General features: G+C 41.5%; 1 protein-coding gene and 1 non-coding gene across 2 annotated transcripts; one reads left to right on the forward strand and one right to left on the reverse strand.

The window, feature by feature from the left end:
• The first annotated feature begins 442 nt into the window (after nt 1–442).
• LIX1L (limb and CNS expressed 1 like) lies at nt 443–19199 on the forward strand. Its single transcript, XM_031688899.2, has 6 exons — nt 443–840; nt 8778–8941; nt 11433–11573; nt 16110–16205; nt 16587–16664; nt 17001–19199. Exons 1-6 carry the CDS (start codon nt 549–551, stop codon nt 17241–17243), a joined length of 1014 nt encoding a protein of 337 aa, XP_031544759.2. The 5' UTR covers nt 443–548; the 3' UTR covers nt 17244–19199.
• On the reverse strand, nt 7615–7721 carry LOC116284973 (U6 spliceosomal RNA). Its single transcript, XR_004194658.1, has one exon. It is a non-coding gene; the product is annotated as a U6 spliceosomal RNA (small nuclear RNA).
• Nucleotides 19200–21548: the final 2349 nt, after the last annotated feature.

Genomic DNA, 21548 nt, shown 5'->3' on the forward strand with positions numbered 1-21548 from the left:
CATTAAATGTCAGTATCTTTCCTTGCTTTAGCTCCACCACCGATTGCATGTGATCTTGGACAAGTCACATCACTTCTCTGAACCAGCTTCCTCATCTATATTTATGTAATGCAATGGTCGGGGACAAAGGCTCTCTGAGAATCCTCTCATCCGGTCTACAGTTCCCCTCAGCCTTGCACGTAGGCCTATCTTTTGACCCCAAACCTCGCCCCAGGGGTCTGGCCCGCTTTCTAGCACTCTCCAGACTCCCAAAGACTCGCCCAACCTAAGCTTCCGCTCTGTGGAGGGTTATCACTTTTTCTCTTTGCAATTGGTTGTTCAGAACCTCCGCCCTCCTCAATAACTGGCCTATGGCGGAACTGCAGCAGGCCAGCTCCCGCCCCCTCTCCGGTGATTGGCATAGGACCTGTATGGTCCCCGCCCCCGCTTGACTGACGGCTGGGCTCCGGCAGCTCCTTCAGTCCCTGGGCGCTCGCTGGCGGGGGTGGCTGGGACCGTTAGCTCGCCGGGCTGGCAGGCTCCGGGCCGCTACTCCGCTGGCGGCCAGGATGGAGACCTTGCGAGCCCAGCGGCTGCAGCCTGGAGTGGGCACCAGCGGAAGGGGCACTCTGCGAGCGCTTCGGCCCGGGGTGACTGGGGCGGCGGCTGCCACCGCCACACCCCCAGCGGGCCCCCCTCCGGCCCCACCGCCCCCCGCCCCGCCCCCGCCGCCGCTGCTCCTTTCTGGGGCCGCGGGGCTGCCGCTGCCCCCCGGCGCTGCTGGCAGCCCCGCGGTGCTGCGGGAGGCCGTGGAGGCCGTGGTGAGGAGCTTCGCCAAGCACACGCAGGGCTATGGCCGAGGTGAGTCTGCGGGTCTGGCCTCCTGCGGGACACCCTCTGTAAGGGAGTTTTGCTCCCACAGTCCTCTGGATCGCTTTTCCTGGCGCAGAGCCCTCACATTGCATTTCCTTTTGGGGAATTTCCTTTTGGGGGACACACACACACACACACACACACACACACACACACACACACACACATTCATATTCATATTCATGTTTAAGCCTCCCACCCTTCCCCTTTATTGAGTTACTATTATATTCGCCAGGGATCCTTTTTTTACAGATATAACCCTCTTTTCTTCCCAATGTTTTCCCCTTCAGGAATGAAATTCCTCCTGTATCTTAATGCCTTAACATCTTTCTCCCTTTGGGGACCAGGCCCCATTGTGTGGGATCCTATCCTTTATCTCAGATCCAAGACATTTCTCAACCATACCCTCTCAATCTTCTGTGATCTCAGCAATTCCTGGCTCCCTGCTAATTTACTCCATCTCCTTAACCTTGACTTTTAAATTCTTTTCTTACTTATGTCACTCTGAAATTTCCAATGCAACTTCAGATTTGCTGGGAAATTAGGCAGTGCTTTCACAAGTCACTTATAATGGTGCTTGTAAATCTGGACCCATACCATTGAGTCCACACCAGCTTAGCATCTCACTTTGGTGTCTGTTTTAGTATGGAGCCTCACGACTCCAGCCTCTCTGTCTGACTCTGTTTTCCTGGCCCTTGCCCAGGAACTAAGGATAAATCCCAGGCCTTGGCTCTCTCAGTGTTAAATTCAGTGGAAATGAGCCAGGCAGAAACCCTTCCATTAGAAATCTTCATCTGAAAGATGCCTAATTTCTAGGGTTTCTGAGAAGGGGGATGTGAGGATTTTCTTTGTTGTTTTTGTTTAACCAGTGCAGAATTTCCAGAGTTTGAGTTCCAGATCTGTAGTATAACAAGGAATATATAGTGAGGGCTGTGAGATACAGAATTCAGGTCTGGAATTTCTGAGACATCACTTCTCTCTGCTTGGCCAGGTCCTGCCTGACCTGGAAGTGACTGTATCTTTAACTTTCTAGTTTACCAATAATACAGAGAAGGGTTATGAGGCTTTCAATATAGATAGTAAGGACTTTTTTTTCCTCCCTGAAAAAGTGTAGTGAAAAGAGCACACACAGGCTTTAGAGTCAGACAAGTCTGGATTAAATCCCAGATTAAATCTCTGTCACTTGCCAGCTATGTCTTTGCGGAAGCCACTTAACCTCACTGAGCTTCAGTTTCCTCAAGAATTATGATGTGGATTAAGTGAGATGTTGCACCTGACACATAACGGGTACTAAAAAAATGACAAATACGCTCTCAAGTGTACTGGTTCATATTTCTTTGAGAAGAACATGTCTTATTTTCTCCCACTGTTGAATCCTAACAGTGTAAACACGGAGATTTCTATGAAAATAGATTTTAGATTCATTTTGTTATATATGCCAATGATAAATTTACCAGCAATTTTCCTTTGTTTTTCAATAATTTGAACTCCTACGATGGGGCAGGCACCTTGCTAGGTGCTGGGAATACAAATGCATATGAGCCTGAAATTCATCATGAGGGAATATAATTGTTTTTCAAGTTTAATTCCTAGATTTAACAAGGCTATGTAATGGAATTGCCATCAGCTATTGTCCTGTTGTTTCGGGTCTCTTTAAGTTGAGACCAAGGGAAGGTTTTTGCCTCTGGGCATAGGAGTAGCCAGGAGTGGTCACCCTAAATCTGAACAATTCTTCTGAGAAACTTTCAGGTGTTTATTAATATTGTAGAGGAGCATACCCTTTTTCTTATCTGTTACCTGGAGGGGCTCTGGTCTAAACTGAGTATTCTGTAAAAACTTTTTCATTTCCTTAGAAAGGATGAGGGAATAAGGGGATTATACTGACAAAGATCAGTCAGGATTTAGACTTTCCAACAATTTTCTCTTCCAACCTCCCTACCTCCCACCACAGTCCTTCTTTTATTCTTGAGTTTCTCATTTCCAGTCTGGGTGTCCAGCCAGTACTTTGGGAGAGTTTGGCAGATAGTTCAGCTTCAGGGAAGCAGAATCTCTGCCGATTTGGCTCAGAAGTCTTTCACCACATGGAATCACTTATTCTGCTTCAATTAATAGACAAAGCTGCCATTGGCATGTGCCCACATAACCTTGTGACTGATGGCATGGTATTTGGGGGCTGGCTCTATTCCCCTGAATACAATTTACTTTAGTCTTTTCACAGACCATTCCCCAATGCAGTAATGCTTTACCGTATCATCTTCAGTTCAGATCTTTCATCTTCTTCCTGACTGCTCCAAATTGACCTTTTCTAGGCATAGTCTTTAGATTGTCCTTCACTCATGAAGGATCTCTGCATTTATACAAAACAATTCCTCTGTTTTTCACTTGTTTTTCCTACATCTCTCCCCCTAGTCCCAACCCAAGATACACATATAGCTCAGTATGCTGTAGGACCTTAATCAGTTTATGTGTATACGATTTGGAATCAGAGAACCTGGTCCTGCCAAGTAGCGGCTGTGTGATCTTGGATAAATTGCTTAGTCTCTCTAGGCCTCATTTGTTCCATTCACTCATTCAACAAATATTTATTGATCACAGATGCAGTGATGAACAAGACAGGTAGATACTCAGACCCTATCTTCATGGAGCTCACAGTCAACTTGATAGAGCATGTGTGCAATAAAAGAGGATAGTACAACAGAAAGAGGGTTGGTTTGGGAGGCAAACATTGATTCTAAATCCTGGTTCTCCCACTGCGGCCTGTTCCTTAACTTGTTCACCTTTGGTAAAAACTGGGCATTATAATACCTCTCTTAATAGTTTTGTGTGGATTAAATGAGATAATGAATGTAAAGCCTGCAGCACCTAGCTAGGACTCGATGAATGGTTGCTATTATTATGCATGTGGAAATGCTTTGAAAACTGTGCATTTGATAGGGATTGTTAGCCTTACCATTTCCTTTGCCCCCTTTTCCCACATGGCATATAGACCCTCCTTCTGATGGTTGACAGCTGGCAATCTCTAAGCTGGCACAATTGACTGAATGACCAAGTCACTTTCCTTGCTCTGTAACTTCTGTGTTGCCCTCTTCAAACCTACCTTTTTAAAAATTATTGCTGTCTCTTTATATCACAATCTGGTTACATGATTGGAAATTCTGCCTGGCTACTCCACTGGGTTGAACAAATGAATCTTACATGATATTTTCTGTTTAGTTGTTCCTTTTCCTCAGAACTACAGACAGTTTCTGTGTTGTACGTGACTGTAGAGTTAAAATGATTGATCTGAATATTTCCAATTTTTGGAATGTTGCATTAGACCCTGTATTAGTTTCCTGTGGCTCCTCTAACAAATTATCACAAACTTGGTGGCTGAAAACAACAGAAGTCCAAAATCAGTATCATTGGGCCAAAGTCACCAGGTCTGTGCTCACTCCAGAGGCTCTGGGGAGAATGTTTCTTTGCCTCTTCCAGCTGCTGGTGACTGCCAGCATTCCTTGGCTTGTGACTGCATCACCCCAGCCTCTGCCTCCATGTTCAAACTTTCTCCTCTCCTGTGTTACATCAAGTCTCCTTCCTTAAGGACATCTGTGACTGCATTTAGGGCTCACCCAGATAATCCACTATAATTTCTCAATCTCAAGATCCCTAATTTAATCATACCTGCAAAGTCTGCCACATAAGGTAACATTCACAGGTTCCAAGGATTAGGACATGGATATCTCAGGGTGCATTATTCAGCCTATCGTAGTCCTCTCCCAAAGTCACTGTCACTCTGCAATCCCTCCCTTCCAGAATCTATAACACTGAATAGCACTGTGGGCTATTCAGAGGTACCTTCTACAAACTGAAATAGGAAATGTTAGATGAAATATTGTTAATCAGATTCCCTATCTTAATAATAATGTGAATTATGCCAGTCCAGCCTATTCTCACCATCTGGTATGATCAGGGAGAACCTTCTCACTCACCTCTCAATTTCATTATATTTATTATCTGTCTATCCATGCTGCCCCACCACAAAACTGTATTTATTTTTATAAAATTTTTATTGTAGTTTATTGTGTTATTTTAATGTTTTTACTCTGGTGGATATACAGTCTGTCTCTCTTACTACTTAGATGTTCATCTAATATTTTATCTCCTAAGGGAAAACCCAAAACTATTCTTTCTTGTTGTTGTTCAACATTATGGTACAAGCACTTAAATATTCCTGTCTTGGTCCTTCTTGTCCCTTTTAGCCCAGCATCCATCAGTGACTTCCTAAACCCAGTGGTAGCTGTCAGTTGTGTATATCTCAGTAATTGCTACCCTCCTACTTCACTGTCCTTTAACCATCCTTAACTAAACCATTATATCTATTGTGTCTCACTGAAAATCTGAGAAGCACTATAAGCACCTTCCTTACACATACACAGAAATACTCGCATGTGCGCACACACGCACACACGCATAGAGGCATAATTTTACTTAAAGTTTTAGGGGGCTTGTGAACCCCCAGGAAGCTCAACCATGAACTGGACCTTGGACCCTGGGCTAAGATTCCCAAATAATATTAGCATCAGAATATCTACATTCATGCCCCAACTCTGCCACAGCTATGTGACCTCAACCAAGTCATTTACCTTTCCTTAGCCTGAATTGGGGCTAGTTGATCTCTAGAATCCCTTTCAACTCTAGAAATGAATGAGTCTGTGAGCATTTTCAAATGCAGATCACAGTTAATTGTTTTTTTTTTTTTCCTGATCACTTTGCCCAGTTTCTCATTTCATACTCACATTTCTGAAATAAGACTTCCTATTTCCTTTGGCTTTCAATAATCATTAGAAAATGGTCCTGTACTCTTGAGCCAGAAGGGATTTAACTGGATATAGAATGGACATATGCTTCTTAATAGGACCTTCCCATTATAGCAGTCTCCTCCCCTTCTTCTTTATTTCAGTATTCTCCCTATTGTTTGCTTGTCAGGAGAGCTGTCACCCAGTACGTTGTGCTAAATTGTCTCAAAGAGGGAACTGGGGCTGAAAAGATCTCAATGGAAAGAACAAAGGTAGCTAAGCCTTCTGGGCAGCAGTGATCTTTGAAGAGCCCCTACTAAAGCTAAGAGTGAGAAAGAGAGAGTTTCCTTTTCATGCTGTCTTTTAATGGAAGAATGAACATTTTAAAAAGTCAGTTAAATATAGGGTATTAGAAAAGAGCATATGCTGCTTTGCAAACTCTGGTACATGGAGTGCTTGCTTCAGTTGCAGAGCAGGTGAGATGAGTTATTATTGGGCACTAGATTTTGAACATCTTCCTGGCAGGGAATGTTTGTTATCCATCTTTGCATCTCTAATGCCTAGAATAGAGCTATGTACCTATTAAGTGCTCAAATTTTTGCTTAATGTGTGTGTGTGGCAGCCATGAAATGGGCTGTTTGTGTCTCCTGCTGCAGGGAGCATAACTGACTGACAGCCTTAAAATGCTGTCCCCTCTGAGTCCGTCACCACATTTGCACTGAGGCCACACTTGCTGCAGACTGCTCCCAGTCAATGACTAAGCGCAGCAGGAGCACTAACTCAGGCACGTCCTGGTGAGATGCGGGATTCCTTTAGTTCGAGGACTTCCCACTGGACTGGCCAAAGCTTTCTTGGAACTGGGCTGCAGTCTGAGACTCTCATATCCAAACTTCCTGCCTTCCCTCTCTCCTTCCACGGGTGTCAGACCTTGAACATGGTCTGAAGGCTCTCCCTCCTCCTACTTCCTCCTGAATAAATCTATTGCACTGCTGTCCCATCTTGGTGTTTTCTAATGCGATATAAAAGAATGAATGAGCCCATGTTGTAACTAAGAGTAGAGAGCAGTCATGTTGGAAGATATTAGAGAATGTGTGTGATAATTTATTATTATGAGGCCTTAAAGCCACTTGAAATGTTTGGAACCTTAGAGTCAAAGCAATCCTTTCCGAAGGCAAACTGACCTCATCCCTCTTTTCCTTTACACCCCTTCTGTAGCTTCCCATTGCCCTTGGGATAAAGCCAATATTCTAACATGACCCGCCAGCTCTGACCTGATCTGGTCCCTGCTTCTTTTTGCAACTTCATTTTGCATTATACTACCCCTCACTCTCTTTCTTCTAGCCACACTAGTCCCTTTATTCACCATGTTCCCTGCTGCTGCAGAGCTTTTGTACATGCTGTTCTTTCTGCTCAGAGCATCCTTATCTCACCTTTTTGCCAAATGAATCCATACTTATATCTGAGCTTAAATTTCACCTTGTCAGAATTGCGGAGGGTGTGGCTCAAGTGGTAGAGCATGTGCTTAGCATGCACAAGGTCCTGGGTTTGATCAGTTTAGACTGAAAGCTACATAGGAAAAGCAACAGAGTATGGCTTTGCTCACTTTCGTAGCCTAGCATCCAGCACATAATCTGGCACAGAGTAGACACTCAATACATATTTGTGAAATAACTGAATCCAAGTATTGGGGGATGAGGAGAACTGTTGTGGAATACAGTGTCAAGTCTGGAGTTTGATTTCACCCTATTTACCACTAATAAGTTAGCTGTTTATTGTTTCATGGATCCTGGGAGAAGTCAAGAAACTTCTGAGTCAGAGACAAAGGGCTTTATTACTTACAGCAGAACAAGTAGCAGAAGCATCCTGTTTGCATTGGTTTCCTTTGCCTGCCAAGTCTGACGTGGAGGGCTCAGGTGAATGCTTACATGGGCCATGGGTTGCATTACAGGAGAGGAATACTGAGCTTGGGGAACCTGCCATTTAAAAAAAAAATATGGAACGCTTCACGAATTTGTGTGTCATCCTTGCGCAAGGGCCATGCTAATCTTCTCTGTATCGTTCCAATTTTAGTATATGTGCTGCCGAAGCGAGCACGAACCTGCCATTTTATAGCAAGCAGTAAGCAAGCTTATTCTTTGTCCTAAAGGGAGACATTATCTTATCTCTCAAGGTTTCTTGCTGCAAACTCAATCCTGAGAAATGGCCCAAGTAAAGAGCAGGCAGGGCCTTGACATCTTGGCACACCTAGCAAGATGGAGAGAAGTGCAAGAGACCTGTGGAGGAGTGTTTCCCAATATACAGTCCTTCCAAAAAATTGTTCATGCTTAGGGAAAGCCTCGGAATTCATTCTCTTTCTCGCTTCCCTTCTCTCTCTTTCTCTCCTCCTCCCTCCCTCTCTCTCTCTGTCTTTCTCATATATATAGTATACACATAGTATTGCAGGATGGAGAAGGAATCTAGGCCATGGGTTTGCTCACCAGAAGCATAGCCTGGAAGATGGCTAATACAGCCGTATTTCCGTGAGTGACAATATTACATAAAGGTTAAGAACATTGGCTCTGGAACCAAGACTGCCTGGGTTTGAATTCTTGCTCTGCTGCTTTCTAGCTGTTATATCCTTGGTCAAGTCATTTAACCTCTCTATGCGTCATTTCCCTCATCTGTAAAATGGAAATAATAAAACTGCCTGCCTCATGAGGTGGTTGTGATCAAATGGGTAAAGCACTTAGAGAAAATGCACCACATACAGTAAGTGTTCAGCAGATACTAGCACTTACGATTATGATCGTTACTACTGTTCTAGGCCAGCTGACCAACCGTGGAATAATCTACTTGTACTTCATCAGGCAGTGATAATGGTATGCTGACCTTGGAAGCTCTGGCCTCCTATATTGAAGTTACTCCCCTTTGCTGTCTAGGACTAATCAAAATGTGAACTAGAGAGGTTGGGGAGGGCAGGCCTACTCTGGTCTTCCTATGCAAACAGACTTAATCACAGCCTAGGCTTATTAATTTAAATGTTACTGGTGATGGGTAGGGAACTAAGCGGGTCGACTTTTAATGTAAGCACATGTTACAGGTACCGAACTGAAGCACAGCACCACTTGGAAGCGTTCTCACTGCTGAACTTAACCGCTTCTCTTTTTGTAGTGAATGTGGTGGAGGCGCTTCAGGAATTCTGGCAGATGAAGCAGTCCCGTGGGGCGGACTTGAAGAATGGGGCTCTGGTGGTTTATGAGATGGTTCCCTCCAGCAGCCCTCCCTATGTCTGCTATGTCACCCTGCCCGGGGGAAGTTGCTTTGGGAGTTTCCAGGTAAGAGCTGTGAGGCAGCAGTAGCAAAGATAAAGGCTTATGTGCTAGTAATGGCTTTCTCTATCACTTGGCCATAAGTCTCTGTCTAAAATCGCAGATTTAAAGACTTGAACCAGTTCTGGGAAAATCATTCCAGTAAACATCTGAGGCTCATGTGACCACAAAAGAACCTCAGTAACATGCTTTTCTTTTAACCATGCTCCAATTCAAAGTGGGTTTGAGTTTTTGCAGGCTGAAAGAAAAGCAGACGGCTAGCACCTAACTCATATTCTGATCTGGCTTTCCAACTTCCTGCTATCTCTTTTTGAGAACACAGAATAAAATTCTTTGCCCTCAGTACTTTTTCATAGGCTATGACTAAGGAAAGCAATATTTGAGTTCTCTAAGAGATCAAAGGAGAGGGACTATATATGGTGGGAGTAGTACTCATCTAAGAATTAGGAGATCCAAATTCTGATTCCCCTGACTGCCAGCAGGGCAAATCGGATAATTTCTCTGGGCCTCAGTTTCCCCATCTATAACATGAAGGAGATAGATGAGATGATTTCTAACCAGTATTTGCAGTACTAGCATTCTACAAGTCTATGGGAGACCTGTAATATATGATGATGAAAAGAGGTGATGCTATCATAGGGTAATGAGAAATTCAACTAGTATAAATATTATTATCAAAGTGGATTTTTCACATTGTAGACAGGAAGGTAATCTTCTGAAATGTCGACTTAGAACCTGCAAAGGATGTTAGAGAAGAGACCAGACACTTATGTTTTGTTTTCCACACGGTTTGTATAACCCTTAGACAAAGGTATACCCCCTGCTACGTGCACCCACAGCACCTTGAACGTCTGCTATCAGATCACTTACCACAACATACCATAACTGACTGTTTCTCTCTCCTGGTTGACTGTGCTCTGCAGAGGCAGAGATAGCGTCCGTCTTCTTGTTCAGTTTAAATCCCTACCACCAAACTCAGTGCCCAGCACGGAACAGGTACTTAGTACATCTTGCATGAATGAGTTGCATGAATGAGTACCATTGCAGCTCAGTTCTTGCCTCAAACAGAAACAGTCGTAAGAAAGCTTCATTTCAAGTCGGGTGACCAGCTTTTTCTCTCAGAACCCCACCCATTTCAGAAATACAATTTTATGACCATGATGATGACTAATGTTTATCTTTTTCTTGTGGAAGATAAGATCTTTCTCTCCTTCTCCCACCTCATCATACCGTTGAATAAGGATTTGATCATTTTATGGTGATGTCCGACTAGACTATTACAGTAATTTGATTCCATTATTTCCTGAAAGGCCCCTTTTAGCCCTTTTTAGCTTGTATCTTGGCCCCTTTTAGCTTGTATCCTTCATTTCAACTTTGCAGGTGAAACTTCTCCTGGTGGTTTTCTTCACAGGTGACTTTTCAGAAAGAGCACTATACAGTAGAATGGGCAGCAGGCTAATAAACAGAGAGGAGTAGAAACAGAGACATCAAAGAAGTAAGAATACTTAGGGTTAATGCACCAAGCCCTGTACGCTGTCTCAGAGGGACCTGTCAGCTAAAGGAAACCGGGGATTATTGATACTAAGGATGGTTAAGTAGCAAACATATCCTTGTCTACTTTTTAAAACTATGACATCACTTTCTTCCTTTTCTCTAATCCTAATCATAAATGACAAAGGGCACAGAGGCCTTGGAGGCAGCCAGTAAAGATGAATTATAAAGGTGGCTAGGGATCTGAAGTGGTGTGATTCAAGATGTCTGAAAATCAGACCTGTTTTATGATACCTATGTTGGATACAATGTAAAAACATGAATTAATTTTTAAATTTTTTCTTGTTTTCCTTGGGTCAGCTTTCCTTTTTCCTAGCCACCTCTTTCCTCTTTGCTTCCACTGGTGGGGAAAAAAAGACTATAAAATCCTTCCTCAGACCATAGGCTCTGTTCAGGGATAGCTCCTTAGCTCACTGCATTACTGGGGGAATTGCCTGCACACAACTAAAAGTAAAGTCCAAGAATTCCAAATGGGTGCTTCTGATAGAGCTTAGAGGTCTGCCCTGCAGAAGCAGCTCAGACACAAATTTGTTCTAATCTTAGGATAAAAAAGATCTTGCCCGTTTGCAGAAAAAGAGAACAAGGTAGATATTTCTAACAGACTGAACAGAATCTGGCTTTTGAGTAATTAATTCTGTTGACAGTTTAAACAGGGGTACTTTTCATATCCAGTGATTATATGCTGACTTCAGCGGTCTTCATTCTGCATTCAGTTTGGTATGAGCTGCAGCTGTCTCCAGTTCCTTAATGACTTCAGGATGTTGAATCAAATTTATGTTACCAAATGTCCCATCCATTTTACAATAAAAACTTTGGAGAGTGTGTTGAGCAAACTGATTTATCCAGAGTATCCAAGTGTTTTCTATCCCAAGTGTTTCCCTCCCATTTTTTCTTCCTCACTCTCAGATGCACACGTACACATATTTTCTCTCTCTCCCCTGCCCAGTTTTGCCCCACAAAAGCTGAAGCCCGGCGGAGTGCTGCAAAGATTGCACTAATGAATTCTGTGTTTAATGAACATCCTTCCCGAAGAATCACTGATGAGTTCATTGAGAAGAGTGTCTCTGAGGCCCTGGCATCTTTCAATGTAAGTTGCTTGGAGCTGGAAGGAGAGTGGGCGTGGGAGAGCTGGCAGGTTGGGAAGTCTTACATATTACCAGGAAACAGAGCGTGAACTCTTGGTTTTCTTTCCTGTCTACATTTCTGTTCTTTCTTTATTTTCTGTCAGTCTTCCGTATTACATGCTCCACATGTCTCAGTCTCTAATTCTATATATGCGTTTATGTTTTTGTTGTTATTTTGTACCTTTCATCGTATCTCTTTGATATCTAGAAACCTTTATTTCAAGATTTATGGAACTTTAGAGGCATTACAAAATAAAAATTGAGCTTGAATTTTGTGTTTCCTAATTTTGGTTTAAGACTTGAGTCCCTTCTTCCTTTGCCGTCGTTCCTTTTTTTTATATGACTGTTTTTATTGTCACTTGATTCCTGCCTGCATTACTTCATCTTATTAATAAAGAATTAAAAAAAATACAATATCTTGCCTTTTTACATTTCTAGGAATGGGGAAGATGATTTATTTACTCTCTGTAAAAAGAAGATCTGTTCTTTCAAATGCTAATGATGATGACATGACCATAGCTAATCCTAACTGAGTATTTATTTTGTGCCAGGGACTATTCTAGAGGATTTATATGTATTTTATCTCATTTGATCTTTACAATAATCCCATGAGGTATAAGTACTATTATTATTGCTATTTTACAGATGAGGAAACTAAAAACATAGAAGTGAAGTTTTGCCTCAAGTGAAATAGCTTGCAAATGGTAAAGTAGCGGCTGGGACCCAGGTCGATTGACAGGCTTTTCTAGTCTAGAGGGACAGTGTAGAAATTAGCACTGCCTTCTTCTTCCCTCCACACAAGATCACCGATGGGGAGATAAAGTCGGACCAGTTTTCTGTGTCCGTTTTCTTTGTATTTAAGATGTAATTACATATATTAAACTGCTTCAGTCACCTGTTTGTAGATTAGTGTTTTACACTTTGAATCATAGTCCCTCTGTTACCTAAGAGCCATCTGCTTTTCCCCTTTTACTCTTTGCCCCAGTCAGCAGTATCTTCAGGAAATAAAAACATTTTTATATTAATCAAATTAATTCAAATCAAGAAAGTATATTTTTCACCCTTAAATCACCTAATGTATTATACAATGGAACAGTAGTTTGGATTATAGAAAGCAGTGGTTATGAGCATGGACTCTGAATTCATTGTTTTGAAATTATGGTTCTACATTTTTTTTTTTGCTTGAATTATGGTCAGTTACAATGTGTCTATCTCTGGTGCACAGCACAATGTTCTAGTCATGCATATACATACATATATTTGTTTTCATATTTTTTCATTAAAGGTTATTATAAGATATTGAACATAGTTCCCTGTGCTATACAGAAGAAACTTTTTTAAAATTTATTTTTATATGTAGTGCCTAAAATTTGTAAATCTCAAACTCCAAAATTTATCCCTTCCCACCACCTTTCCCCAGTAACCATAAGATTGTTTACTATGTCTGTGAGTCTGTTTCTGTTTTGTAGATGAGTTCATAGCGTTATGGTTCTACTTCTTATGTGACTTTGAGCAAGTTACTTAATCTTTCTCAGTTTACTCACCTGTAAAATAGGATAACAGTTATACCTATCACTGGAGAAAAGAGACTATATTCCAGCACTTAGCACATGTTATCTTTTTAGATGCTTCTGCATGCAAGTAATAGAAAAATCTCACATCAAGTTGACTTAATAAATGAAGGAAGGAAATTTATTATCATGACAGGAAGTCCAGAAGTAGAGCAGATTTCAGGGCTAGATGATTCCGTGGATCAAAAATGCCACCATCTACTGGCCCAAATTCTTTCCATCTCTCCACTCAACCACGCTCTAGGTACTGGCTTTGCCTTTGGGCTGACCCCCTTCAGGGTGCAAGACAGCTACAGAATTTCAGGTGTTAAATACAGATACAACTACATCCAGAGACAGAAAGAGATCATTTTTCTATCATCTCTTTAGTAGTACGGAATCTTTTCCCAGAAGCTCTCCAGCAGATCTCCCCTCTACCACCCAAAGCCCAGAATTCGCACCTTAAAAACCAGTACAGGCAAAAGGAATTAGGATTTACTCACTGGAGTTAGGATAAAATCGCTCTTCTCTGAGGCAATTTGGAGGTGACTAGGCACTAGAACAAGATTAAGGTTCTGTAGTAAGAAAGAAGGAAGCAGATGGTGGGTAGGTCACAGCAGTGTCTACTACAAAGTATTTAAGAAAAATAATGTAAACTATTATTTTTATAACACTATTCTTTTTCAATTAACCCTCAAAATTGAGAACTTAGTGGATTTCTCATTAATATACTAGTGGAATGCCCATTTGGCAGAATAACAATTTTCATTTGGTCTTAGCCATGGGTAAAGTATAATGTCCACATTCTTTGCTTTCAGCTTCTATTCTTGAAAAGTCCTGAATCTGACACTGTATTGTATTATGTCTTTTGACAAGTCATTTAGCCTCTGTGGGTCTGAGTTTCCTCGTTCGTAAAATAAGTAGGTTAAATTAAAATTAATTCTAATTCCTTTCTAATTATATTCTGATGTTCCTACCACTAACCAAGTATTCTGTGATTAAATGTTTATTCAATGAATAGAGTTCATTTATAATCTTGTTAGGTGTAGAAGTGTCATATGAGGCAGAACTTCCCAATGGTGGATCAAGCCACTGTGTTGTACCCCAAGTAGGTTACAGATGTGCCATGATATTGACCCCCTCAACTCTCAGGGATCTGAGCAAGGCCTGGGGCAGATGGACTCCTCTGCCTTGCAGCCTGCTCTGTATCCTCCAGCTGGCTGTGCAGATAGGATCATGATTTTCTATGTGCCATACCATGGAAACGTTTGGAGGTACTAAGTAAGGTATCACATTCAATAATTATAGACAAAAATGAAAACAGCTGCTTGTGTCAGAGCTCTAAATCCTAATAATGAAAATTACTACCTTTTCCCTTCCTCCTTCTAGCTTTTTACTTCTAAATAGAAATTTTGTGATTTTTGCTCTGCCACAAAGATTGACTACATGTGGCATGATTGTTTCTCATGAGCCACAAAACAAAATGGGTTCATTTCGAGTAGTTCTGACTTCTCGTTGATTCTAGCACTGTGAAAACTAATAATAATAATAAAAAAAACAACTAGCACTTGTGGTGTACTTACTAAGTGCCTGGCATTATTTTATCTGTGATACATATACAAGAAAATCCCACAATAAACTGAATTTGGATATAACTTGCTGGCTCCTGACCTCTACTCAGTCTCCTTGCTCAAAGAGAGCGGAATAAAGTTCTTATCTTGGGAGGTGGCATGGGGTTGAGGGGAGGGGGGAGTGTGGAACTGTCTGGAACAACCAGGAAACCTCTCGGGAAGCAGGAGGAGAAAGTTGGGTTCCTGCGTTCCCAGCAGTCTCCTGGACTCATTTTTCTAGATCAGGTTGACAAAAGGGTCACCAATAAGCCAGGAGGTGCCCTTATTTTGGAAGTCCGAGAGAGCCCCAGGATCTGAAATTATCTCCAGTAATATGAAACCACCACCAAATAGCACCAAACCAGAACCAGTACGAGCCTGGATTTGGACTGTGTCACTGGACACCAAGTCCAATACAATGATACACCCACATTTTATATTGGCTGGAATTGTTAGACTACATTTATCCCTTTATAAACTTTTAAAAATCTCTAATTCTTAAAACATCCTATAAGGTAGACCTATGATTATTCTCGTTTTACAGAAAAGGAAACTGAGGAACAGACAGGTTAAGTGACTTCACCAAGGCCACAAGACTGGTAGGAGCTCCAGGCTATGCTCTTACCTTCTACACTGCATTGTTTTTTGCATATACTAGGCTTGCAGATAGGATAGTATGTCTTAGTTTTACCCCTGCAGGCCATGTCACCAATAGAAGACACAGGAGGCAAGTGTCCAGGAGGCCAAACTGCCACCCAGAATTTGCCATGCTTATGACTCATACTGTCTCCCTTTAAAATGCATTTGCCAGTTGTCCTCTAGGCTAGTCCAGTCCTGTATGCTGAACTCACTCTGTTATTTTGGCTAAATCAGGACTTTTCTCTATGTCTCAGTGTTCCCCCTTTGTAAAATAGGGAAAATCAGCCTGACTTTCCTCTATCACTCAAGTTAAAATGTATGATGACTTTCCAGTCCTTTAGGACTGTGCTGACCAGCAGAATAGCCACTAGCCACAAGTAGCTACTGAGCACTTGACATGTGGCTAGTATGAACTGAGACGTGCTGTAAGCATGAAAGAGACACCAGATTTTGAAAACATAGTACAAGAAAAAGAATGTTTCATTAATAAGTTTTATACTAATTATAGTTGAAATAATATTTTGAGTATACTGGGTTAAATAAAATATGCTATTAAAATTAATACTTATTGTTTAGTTTTACTGTAATGTGGCAACTAAATGAAACATGTGGCTTGCATTATATTTCTCTTGGACAGTGCTGCTTGAGGTGATAATCCTGACTGAAAATCTATTTGTCTTTTCCTTTCCTCTGTTACCAGGGCAACAGGGAGGAAGCTGACAACCCAAATACAGGGATTGGTGCCTTCCGATTCATGTTGGAATCCAACAAGGGCAAGTCAATGTTGGAGTTCCAGGTAATATACTATTCCACCCACTCCCCTGGCTCTAATAACATGGGTCAGCCTGCGTATACACACATATATGTGTGTGTATATATATATACACTATATATTGTACTATATATAATACAATATATATGTACTATTTGTCTGGCTGTCTACACACACACGGACACGCACACACACACACACACGCCTCCTACTAATCCCTAACTCACTAACGCTCAGTTGGAAAGGAAAGGAGAGAAAGTTATGAGAATATTTTTCAAAATGTAAATATCTTCCTTCCCCCAGGGACACATCAGAGTTGGTATGCGATGTTTCCACAAATACATTTCCCCTGTAATTCTGACGCAGCCTCCCAGTATCCCGGCACTGAATATTTTCTTCTTCCAGGAGCTGATGACAGTTTTTCAACTGCTGCACTGGAATGGCAGCCTTAAGGCCATGAGGGAAAGACAGTGCTCTCGGCAGGTGAGAGTCCCTGTGGGGGAGGGGAGTCTGGCAGAAGGACAATTTTGAGGTGACTGTCATGTTAGAAATACACGGGCCTACCAGATTGTGACTACTGAAAGCCTTACTTGGGGTGCCCTCTTCACTCCTTGTAATCTTTCCTAGTTAAACCTTAACTGTGATTCTTTTACCTGCCTTGCTTCTCCCACCAGGAAGTTTCCTTTAAGAATCTCCTCAGAGGACTCAAGTGCTGACTTCAGTTAGGACTCAAAGGCTGGGAGTTCCTAGTCCCAGTTGGGTCAGTGTGGTGGGAACCTTTATCTTGTCAGTGACTTTCACATTCCTCTCGCCCTCCAGGAAGTACTGGCTCATTATTCACACCGGGCCCTAGATGACGATATTCGCCACCAAATGGCACTGGACTGGGTGAGCCGGGAGCAGAGTGTGCCAGGAGCTCTGTCTAGAGAGCTGGCCTCTACTGAGCGGGAACTGGATGAAGCTCGGCTGGCAGGCAAGGAGCTGCGCTTCCACAAGGAGAAGAAAGATATTCTTATGCTGGCTGCTGGGCAGTTGGGCAATATGCATTCTTCCAACTGCTAGGCATCCACCCACATACGCCCCATCCTCTCCAGGCCCCTTTTTTATATGTCCTTTCTAAAACTTAGTGATTCCTGTACATACTTTCTCAATTTTATACTTTAAAATACAGATATATATATGTGTATGTATGTATAAATTCTACACTTGGGTTCCTATTTGCTAAGAGATCCTTTTTCTTACTTCTAGCTTTGGGATGTAGTTGCATTTGAAACATCTCCGTGCCGCTTGACAAACAGGGCAGGCTGTCCTTGGAGCTTTGTTGGCTTTTACACTCCCGGTAACTCTGTAGTCATTTTAACAGCGCAAAATGATTGACTGTGTTCATGTTTCCTTCTTTTCAAATAACAGGGAGCTTGAATAAGGACTGTGTGCCCCACCCTAACCCTCATTCCTCCTTTCTCTTGGACCCAATGGGGCATGAAAATGAAGACTTTGGCTTTGGTTTATCTTAAGCTGGGCCTACGTGGTACCAAGCTGTTCCTCCAGTAACCAGATATTTCATAGCCTACACCACCCTCTCCCCACCACCACCTTACTCCTCCTCTGCCTCCAGATGGTACTTCATTTTGAGGCTTTCCTTACTTTATTATTTAGAAGGAAGTGAAGATCTGGTTTCTTATTTTTAAAATTATTGCTGAGAAACTGCCCAGGAACAAGAGAAGACTTATAAATACAACCAGTAGGGGTTTATCACCTACGCTGCTTCTGGGGCACAGGTACCACACCAGCAGTCCAGGTCTCCAGATGTGCTCTACTGAAGGGGTCAGGATTGAAGCCGCTTATCTTTCAGTTTTCCCTTTTCACTCCTCCTCCCCTTCTTACCTTAGTCAAGACCTGTCTTTAGACACTCCTGCCTGCAAAGATTGGTAGAAGGTAAAACATGTTTCCCTCCTTTCTCTCCGGTCTTCATTTTGCCCTTTGGAAACAGTATCTGTCCAATTTGGTGAGGGCCATGTCCCTCCTATTCCCACGAAGTTGCTGCTGTTTACTATCTTAGATGTACATACCTTAGATTCATGTTTTCTCTCTTTTCTTTCCTCTTCCTTTCCATTGATTATTAGAGCATGAGCTGATCAGGAAAATTAGATGAGACTTTGGCATTATGGCACTTCCTTATTGGAACCTTGAGAGACTACAGGAAAGGAAAGAGAATCAATGATCAGCTGCTTGTGTTTTTAATACTGTTCTCTTCCCCCACCTCTTTCCTAGGGGAAATAGGACAGAAATGATCTGGAGTACAGCTAAAGAATTTCCCTTTGGGAAGTTTTTTTGTGGGTCTCTCTAAAATATATTTCCCCCTTTTTTCTGTAATCTCCTTTATGCTGTGTTATAGTTCAATGCACTTTCTAAACTGAGTTTGAGAAATTCAATGCTCCTGCAGTTGTACTTCCCATTTAACAGCTATGCACTTTGTTTTTAGAGATAGGTTAGGAAACACGCTACAGTTTGCTGTTTTGGATCAGATAGGGAAAAGATGAAGGTTAGCTTTCTTGCTTCTGAAATCATCTTGGTGACCAGTACCTGTGGGATCAGAGGTAAGGAATCTAGCAGCAATTGTATTAGTGCTTGAAAGAGATGTCCTTGAATTCTCCAAGCGCCATCTCTGTATTCCATGAAGCAAATGTAGGGTTTGAGCAGAGGCTCCTACATTAAATAAGAGGTGTGTCTATTCAGTCTTTATGGATACTTATAATCCAGAAATCATAAACCCTCTTTTCTCCTGTGCTCTTTTCTCTGGGAAGTGTTAAGACGTGTGAGTTGTGGGAAGAATTTGTCCTTGCACCTCCTGGATTATTTTTCTCAAATATCTACCAGTAAGAGCCCAAAGAACTTGAGAAAAATTGTTCCCATATCTGTCCACTTCTGGTGTGAAAGTTTTACTTACCTTTTTAGTACTTTTCTTTGTATTTTATATGTATAATTTTATACAATTAAAAATAAATTTTTGTCTAGTAAGCCAGACTGACTCTTTCTTGAGACTTATGTATCAGAGGATACTTTCTCTTCCATATATACACTTAAAAAGAACTCCTATGAGTATTTTGGGGGTGGTAGAAATAAGGTTGTACTACCAGGGGAGGGTATTCTGTTTCCCCTTCTCCAGACATTTGAGGAGCTTGGATTTTGTCCTTGGCGCTTTCTCCTCAAGCAATCTCACCCACAAAGGTGGCTTAAATGCTATTATACACACAATTCTCAAACCTATTTCTTCCATCCCAAACTGTTTTGGGCTTTTTTGTTTGTTTTTGTTTTTCTCTTGAGCTCTTACATCTATATTTCCACACACTAAACATTACCACCCGGATGACACAAGCTCTTTGAACTTACATATCTAAAATAAAATCCTTTTCTCCATGCATGCTCCTCGTTGACTCCCCAGATCTGTTATTGAAATTATCTGCCCAGTTATCTAAGCTAGAACCTCAGATTCATCCTCAATTCTCCCCTAATATCATCTAATCAGTCACTTACTGTTGAGTTTACCTCCTATATAAACTTCCTAACCTGTTTTGTCCATATCTACTCTCTTAGTTCAATCCTTTTTCACCTCTGAGCTGGACCACTGCAGTCTTTTCCTAACTAGTCTCTACCTTCATTCTTAACATCCTCCACACTCCTATCAGATTTCTTTCTAAAATACTTATAGCTGTACCACTCCCTTGCTTAAACCATCACTTAGCTATCTTTACCTTTGGCAGCACTTCCCAAAGGTTTATATGTGAACCCTTGGTGTTACCTGAGATGACCTTAGGTGGTAGATGGGGAAACATTTTTATTTTTACTAGTTATGTTTTAATCTAAGTTTGTAATAGAAAAAAATTTTTTCCATTTATGGCAGTGATATTTAAACTTAGTGTAAATTTTTTTAAAATGCCAGTCTATTTAAGGAAAAATAAGAACCAAAAATAGTGTGGGGGCTATTTGCAAATGTTAAAAATTATGAGTACTAAAATATTGAACTGGAAAAATTTCTTGCCTACAGGGTAAGTTCCAAAATCCTTAGCATGGCATACAGTTTGACCCTAAACTATACTTCCAGCTTTATTTCCTAGTTATAGAGCATCAGGAATATAGAGTTTCTTGCCATTCGGACAATAAACAATAAACAAGTCAAAATAGACAATAAACAAGTCAGAAAATAAGCAAGGTAATTAAAGCTTTGAGTTTAAATCCTGTGAAGGAAATAAGAGTGAAGACCCCAATAGCTGGAGTGAGAGGATCAGGGACGGAGAGTTGCAAAAGTCCTTAGATGGGAAGGAGTACAACATAGTTGAGAGAAAGTATAGGGAGAGTTTAATGGGTGAGAGGGAAGAATGGTGGTGGAAGAGGTGGGAGAGAGAAAGAGCAGGCTGTGTGAGCCTGAACTTTTTCATTCTAAGTGCAAAAATAAGTCAAGGGAGGATTTTCAGTAGAGATGTGACCAACTCATTTTTCCAAAGACCACAGTACCTACTGCAGAGAATAGATGTATCTAAGTCTCAGTACAACTGCTTTCCCTGTAAAACTACCCAACCTTAAAGTCCTAGTTCAAATGGAGGGCCCCCCTTACATGCACTCTCCTTACTTCTGGTCCTATTAGAAATTTTCTTTGTTCCGCCATAGCACTTTGTGCTATGGCAATGATCACTTTCCTAATGTAATTATAAAGTGACTGTTGACAACACAGGACTTTCCCCCTGTTCTGCCAGCACCTCTTAAAATATTAGACACACATATCGACATGCATAACTGTTCGACTTTAACATTAATGAATAAACCCACAGTCCACTATTGTTTAAGGTCTATGTAGATTCCAGAATGTGGGGGCAATATGGGTTTTGCCTCAACTCCTAGGTTTTTAAACGTTAAATATTTGTACCATCCTCAGAGAAGCTAAGGCTCCTATTTTGTTTAAAGCCGTGATTTTTCTTTTTTAATTTCCATAAGTGGAGGAAAGAATTTGAGTGAGTTTTCTTTTTCTTTAAAGTTGATATTTGTCTCCCCAATCGTATTTCACCGGACAACCAGGTCTGCTAGGGTTTTTTTAGGAGAGAAAAATCCATGCTGCAGTACGTTCCAGAAGCAGCTTTTTGAAGCAGAACTGCTGACTGAACTATATATATATTTTTTTTAATGCTTCCATCATAGATCAGGCTGCTCCTCGGCACAGTATAGGTCTGGAAGTTTTTAGAGAAAAAATCTTTCTTCAACTTCCATTCCCTAGTATGGAGTGAAAGGAGACGCGAAGCAAGCCTTCAACAAAAAAAAATTAGGCTGGGCTTCTCCGTCAGCTACCCTATTTGAGCGGAAGTTACTGACTCCGCC

Source organism: Vicugna pacos, chromosome 21, assembly GCF_048564905.1.
Source record: "Vicugna pacos chromosome 21, VicPac4, whole genome shotgun sequence".
Taxonomy (NCBI): domain Eukaryota; kingdom Metazoa; phylum Chordata; class Mammalia; order Artiodactyla; family Camelidae; genus Vicugna; species Vicugna pacos.